A 7,407-nucleotide genomic window follows, 5' to 3' on the forward strand; every position below is an offset into this window, starting at 1 on the left:
CATATATATATATATATATATATGTAATATCCATTTTTTTTTTTGTGAATTCTCATTTCTCAATAAATAGCATATGTTGAATATGATTTTAGAACTCAATTTGGTAATTTTATGTTGTTTATATGACTTCCACATCTCATATATAAATTTTGTAAACTAAACACAAAATATTCTTTTATGAATTTTTAATACTTGTTATCTCTTAATTATAATTTAACATTGATATCTCTTAATTATAATTTTAATATGTGGGTTTTTTATTAGTTTATTTGTAATAGTTGGTCTCCATTCTTTATGTTTGTGGGCAAGTTTGTTTCTATCTTTATTTATTTATTTTGCATCTACAATAGCTTGTAATTTTGATGCGTTCTTAGGATTAACATGGTTAAAACTTCTGTTAAGAAAACTACAATAAACAAATAAATAAATAAATATAACTTAATCTCTGTTTTTAATGTGTGTTGATATATTGATCTCAAGTTTTTTTCATTTTTAATATATTTTAACACTTTATTTGAGATTTGATATAAAATTGCATACGCATTTTTGTAGTATTTATTTTTTAGGTCTTGTGAACCAAATCAATAAGAAAAATCTAAGTACATAAAATATTCTATAATCATTTTTTTAGCTATTAATGAATGCTGGTGTGACAACATTTTGGGTCTTTGCTGACCACATTTTTGGGTACGTTCTATTCACTGTCAAAAGTGAAAATTATATAAATATGGATTTGTTTTCATAAATATGAATTTTTTTAGATTTTCTATAAATGATGGTTTTTTCTAAATAAAGCTAATTACGTGAATAAATTTTCCATATATTTTGTGTTTGTTTAAATTATTTTCATATTTTAATTGTTATTTTAGTATATAGGGGTTTTGTGTGTGTTATTTTTTTTTCATTTCATTTAATTTTTAAGGATATATGTGTAATTTTGTATGTTTTTATTTTAAATTTAATTTCTTTTTTTGAGTTTTTTTTAACAACAATTTTAAATATTACTTTTGATTCTAGATTAGGTTACTATCAAGAGTAACTTGTACCTTGGGCTAAATTAGTTTAGTATTGGGAGTACCAGATTACTGTTTAGATAACATAAAAGTAACTTGGTATGTTGGAAATGAGGATAAATTTCTCAGTTCAAGAACCTCAGATGAATCTCGGTAAACCAGAGATGAATCTAAGAACATAAATCAGTAAGACTAATTATCAAACAATTAGAAAACGAAAAATATGAAAGCATAAACCAACACAAGTATATATACTGGTTTAGAACAAGATCAATGTGATCTTTAACCTAATCCAGTTTTAGGAACCACTATCTCTTATTTATTCAATCAACGAAATGAGTACAAGACTTCAATAGAGCTTATTGGAACAATCTTGGATCAAACTCTCTAATCAAATGGAGCTTCTTGGAACAATCTTGGATCAAGACTTCAATGGGGCTTGTAGCCCTAATCAAATGAGTGACTGATGAGTAAGTCACTAACTTAAACCAGATGTGTGACTGATGAGTGAGTCACTAACTTAAACTAGATGAGTGACTGATGAGTGAGTCACTAACTTGAACCAGATGAGTGACTGATGAGTAAGTCACTAACTTGGTCGCACCCTTAGCCATGTGACAATGCAGTCACCTGGGCCTTCTGACCCTGGCTCTAAGTAACTAGCCATTAGACTAGACAAGCGCTTTTGTTTTTCATCGAACTTAAGGTCGGTCAAGCATTTCATGCTCATGATGATAATGCTTATGTCGATTAGATCTAATCTTTTCGACTTGCGTTAAACACGCTAATACCGTTCTTGACTCATAAGTCAATACCATACGACCAGTGCTCAGTCATACTGTCAAACTTGACTAATGAGTCACAACTTCACAGTCAGTACTGACACCATTGTCAATTCCTGACTCATAGGTCAGTGCCATTCACAGATAAGCAAGATTGCTAAGCATTTAATATGGAATCAATGTCCACATATATAACACTCAACATGCCTCATAAATAACCATGCATGTCACATACTGGGTGCAGTTTTCTTACCACTGGTTCGAGCGAGAAATAATAAAAGAATGACCCTTGAGGAAGATCGATCTTTTGATTACTTAGCGGTCACCTAGTCATAACCAAATATAACTTCCACAAAATAACACACACAAAACCCCTATATACTAAAATAACAATTAAAATATGAAAATAATTTAAGCAAACACAAAATATATAGTAATATTTTTCACGTAATTAGCTTTATTTAGAAAAAACCAAAATTTATAGAAAATCTAAAAAAATTCATATTTATGAAAACAAATCCATATTTATATAATTTTCACTTTTGACAGTGCATAGAACGTACCAAAAAATGTGGTAAGCAAAGACCCAAAAATGTTGTCACACCAGCATTCATTAATAGCTAAAAAAATGATTATAGAATATTTTATGTACTTAGATTTTTCTTATTGATTTGGTTCACAAGACCTAAATAATAAATACTACAAAAATGCGTATGCAATTTTATATCAAATCTCAAATAAAGTTTTAAAATATATTAAAAATGAAAAAAACTTGAGATCAATATATCAACACACATTAAAAATAAAAACAGAGATTAAATTATATTTATTTAATTTTTTTTTATTGTAGTTTTCTTAACAGAAGTTTTAACCATGTTAATCCTAAGAACGCATCAAAATTACAAGCAATTGTAGATGCAAAATAAATAAATAAAGAATGGAGACCAACTATTACAAATAAACTAATAAAAAACCCACATATTAAAATTATAATTAAGAGATATCAACTATATGTTAAAATTATAATTAAGAGATAACAAGTATTAAAAATTCATAAAAGAATAATTTGTGTTTAGTTTACAAAATTTATATATGAGGTGTGGAAGTCATATAAACAACATAAAATTACCAAATTGAGTTCTAAAATCATATTCAACATATGCTATTTATTGAGAAATGAGAATTAACAAAAAAAAAATGGATATTACATATATATATATATATATGAAAGAAGTTTAATATATATATATATATGTATAGAGAGAGAGAGAGAGCGCTTGGATGGTTGTTGTAGATTTTCAACTGCCATTTGGTTATGGCTTTTATTTCATAAGTGACCATCTAATCTTCAATGGACAGTGGTTTGGGTTTCGAGCTTGCTCTCTCAAGTATGGAATCTCATCAGTAGTTGTGCAAGGTCACTGCAACTGAGGTAATCAAAACCATAAATCTTGAGTAAGTAAAAACATGTCAATGAAAAAAAAATATTGGCCGGTCTGTGGTTGGAAGAAAGTTTGGTTGTGCTTGGATCAGACTTACACAGAAACATATGTCTTAGATGCAATACTTTGCAACTGTGGCTAATCCTCTCTTTTAATCAGAGATGCGCGGATATTCCATACCGTGGTTGGGCTGGCCAGGCCTCTGTGTCCCATTTGGGACAAACCGATTATGAGAGGATTGGTTTATAAATTCACTTAAAATGAAATACATTTCCGATGTGGTATAACATTCGTAAAAATATTAATTTATAATAAAATGGTTGGATTTCATTTCAGTTAGATTTTCTTGTTACGTCCCTGATTCGATGAGTGACGAAAATGAAAGAAAAACGACATCGTTTGCGAGAAGCTCTCAATAGTTCTCACTTTGCTGATTTACGCTATAAATGTTCGATGTGGGATTATGGCCTGCCGCGTCGGAAGAGAGAGAGAGGTTGGCTGGCGTTGCGATGAAGAGAGAGAGAGAGCAGTGAGTGTGTTGCATGGTCAGCCAGCCATTCTTGAAAACGAGAGAGAATACGATAGAAAGAAAACCTAATTGTTAATAGTGGGTTTCATTTTGGGCTGAAAACTTTGTAATATTTTTGCAAACCATAAAATATTTTGAGACATATTTCTAATTTTGTTGTTGGTACAATTATATAGCCGAAAATGTCCACAAATAAATGTTTTTTTTTATGTGATTCTATATAATTGTCCATTTTTAATTTTTTCTTATAGTTTCCAAAATATATTTTTCTTACTAATTAAACTTGTTCTTATTAATTTTGTGACTTATTTTTATGTTTCAAATTTATCAATTTCACATTCTTCTCGTACTTTCTTATTCATATAAAATATTAAATTATTTGTTCACATTTTCAAATGTATATAACTATTTTTCTTCATTTTCTATGTTTTTAACAAAATTATATAGAAAAACTTACTATATCAATTAGTACTAATAATTTATAATGTCATATTTCGAAAGTTTACAACTTCTTTGAAATAAATTATTGAAGAGTAGACTATTTGTTCACACTTTTTTGTTTAAAAAAAATGGGAAGTTTTTAAAAACATCAAATTATAAAAGCAAATACGTAAAAATATGGTTTTACTACATGTTCAAGTTTAAAACAATTGAGTTGACTATAAAAAACAGCACAAATATATGGTTTTTTAAGATTGATTAAGTTTTCTAAAATACAATTTAATTATATACATATATATAAAAAGATATAACTTAGTTGTTAGCTTCATATATTAAAAAACTTAAAAAAAAAGTCATAGAAACATTCATATAAATAGTTACATGGGAAAAAAACAAAACAAAAAAAATCCATAAGTGGTATAATTTTTACACAAAATACTGTGTTTACTTTTTTTTTTCTTACCTAAAATCAAATATATATTTAAAATGTTAATTCGATAAAAAAAAATTAATAACTTTAAATATTATGTTTTTTGGTATGGTAAAGTCATTATATGTTAGACCAAAACATATATTATAAACTAAAAACGATGTACCAAACTAATTATATATATATTTCAATTATTAATTAGATATACCATACACTAATATATATTTAAAGTAGATATATTTATGATAGAATACCAAATAAATATACTATAAACCAAAATATATACCTCAAATAAAAAAAATACTATAGACCAAAATAGATATACCATAAACTATATATAAAAATAAATATATAATAATAATGTATCTAGCATAAATTAAAATGTATATAGCTACATAATAATATTAACAACATGTTGGTTGAAATCAGGCACATATATGTAGCCACCTACCTAAATTAAAAGCAATACTATGATCATATATAATAATATATAAGCTGTGTTTTCAATGTAGTAGTATTGTTTGAATTTTTATTCTTTAACAAATAACGTACACAGTTTCCCAGCCCCTAGAACACTATTCTTTCTTTTAGTAAAATACCAAGTACGCGCAAATTAATCAACAACTCCTCCTTAAGGGAAAAATATAGTGAGAAGCAAAGGTTGGGCTGCCGCAAAATTCAAATGATCATCTATAAACTATTCATAATATAAATACATATATTTACATATACGTTGATATTTCTTGTTATGCTTTTTCTTTTAATAAAAAGTCAAAAAGAAAAAAAAGGATGTGTCTGCAAGTTCACATACATATAGTTGCGCGCACGTGGATTTCATCCCAAACCATTATCTCAATTGCTTTGAATTCTAATTAAGAAGCCACATTGGTCAATCATACCTAAATCTTAATCCCACCAAAGGCTCTACTAGCTAGCTAGCTCTTACGTACCACGTACACTATAAATACATGACTTACCTTCTTTCCTTTCCCATGCCACAAACAACCTTTTCTTTCACTTTTTTCTTATATTATTTGTGTTGAAAGTTCTTTGTGTGAACAAAAATGGAGTTTACGAGTGAGAAACAACTATGTGCTCTGCTTGGTATTCTGGTGCTTTTCCCTGCGTTATGTGCCTCTACCGCTACGTTTACAGCTTCAAGAGCCACCTCTTATGGCAGCCCGGACGGCTATGGGACTCGAAGTATGTCCTTTTGCTCCCATTTGCATGCATTTTGAGAAAAATCTTCATAATAATTCAGCTCAATGTATATGTACATGTAACAATTCTTACATATAATGCTGGTGCGTAAAATTTAGGTGGAGCTTGTGGATTTGGCGAATATGGAAGAGTCGTCAATAATGGCTATGTATCAGCAGTTTCTAGGGCACTGTACAAGGATGGTGCTGGTTGTGGGGCATGCTATAAGGTAATACAATACATATATAACCACTCTCTACCTATAATAATGAATGTTATTCTCAAGTATACTATATAATCTTGTTAACGTTATAGGTACCTTAATTAATATTTCAGGTCAGGTGCAAAAATCCTCACCTTTGCAGCTATGATGGAGTGGACATAGTAGTGACTGATTACGGGGAAGGTGACAGAACTGATTTCATCCTCAGCCCAAGAGCCTTTAAAAAGTTGGCTCTTCCAAACGAAGACAAAAAGTTGCTCAATTATGGCGTGGTTGAAGTAGAATACAAGAGGATCTCTTGCAAGTACCCAACTCACAAGGACAAGGTCACCTACAAGATCAATGAAAACAGCAATCATCCCTACTACTTGGCTTTAAGTGTTTTATATGTGAGCGGCCAAAACGAGATCACAGCTGTTGAATTGTGGCAGGTATACATATGAATATTTTAGCATATATCCATCTCTTCAATTCTACTTTCCATAATTTGCCTTCATTTTTTTATAGCTAGATAAAACTCAATACAATTTTTAAAACATTATCCAAAAAGCTCTTTAATATGTGTTAAACCATTGGATAGCTATTTTAAAAAGTTAAAAGTGATTTTAACCTTAGATACCAATATGTACTAACCAATAAATTGATTGATGTGACGATGCTGTTGTTTATGCACTATAGGAGGATACCAAACAGTGGAAGCCCATGCGCAGAGCCTATGGGGCAGTCTGGGACATGACAAATCCACCAAGGGGACCGATCACCTTGAGGTTCAAAGCTACAACCAGTTATGGGTACACTTACTGGGTTCGCTCTAACAATGCCATACCCAAAGTTTGGAAGGCTGGGGCTGCTTATGAGGCCTCTGTTAAGCTCATTACTAAATAAATCTAAATCCATATACGAATATTAGATGTATCTCTTCTCTACTAAGTTATAGTTAATAAATATGCAGGGCATAAATAATTGTAAATTGTGTTTACGTATATGTTAGATGTTGGTTGTTTTTTTTATTATTGCTCAAAAATGAATAATCAGTCAAGATTTGTACTTTGGAATAATAGAGATGCATCATCAGTAAACCTTTTTAGTCATTTTGCTTATTGTTATTATGTTAATATACAGTGACTTTTTATATTAAAATGTTGAATTCGTTGATATCATCATGCTATATATTTACGTGGAAGACTTGTCAATGGTTCCTACACTACAACAAAAAGATTTTTTACAGGCGGAAATATTACCGGCGGAGAAAGTCCACCGGTAATAATACCATCTTTACCGGCGGAAAATGAAGTCCGCCGGCATTAATCCGTTTTTTATTTTTATTTTTTTAAATTATTTAATTAT

At 29.5% G+C, this 7,407-nt stretch overlaps 1 protein-coding gene across 1 annotated transcript; it reads left to right on the forward strand.

The window, feature by feature from the left end:
- The first annotated feature begins 5,639 nt into the window (after positions 1-5,639).
- On the forward strand, positions 5,640-7,062 carry LOC133834066 (expansin-like B1). The gene is made up of 4 exons (XM_062263579.1): positions 5,640-5,840; positions 5,957-6,066; positions 6,174-6,491; positions 6,739-7,062. The coding sequence occupies exons 1-4, from the start codon at positions 5,702-5,704 to the stop codon at positions 6,943-6,945; spliced, it is 774 nt and encodes a 257-aa protein (XP_062119563.1). The 5' UTR covers positions 5,640-5,701; the 3' UTR covers positions 6,946-7,062.
- Positions 7,063-7,407: the final 345 nt, after the last annotated feature.

Source organism: Humulus lupulus, chromosome 5, assembly GCF_963169125.1.
Source record: "Humulus lupulus chromosome 5, drHumLupu1.1, whole genome shotgun sequence".
Taxonomy (NCBI): Eukaryota; Viridiplantae; Streptophyta; class Magnoliopsida; order Rosales; family Cannabaceae; genus Humulus; species Humulus lupulus.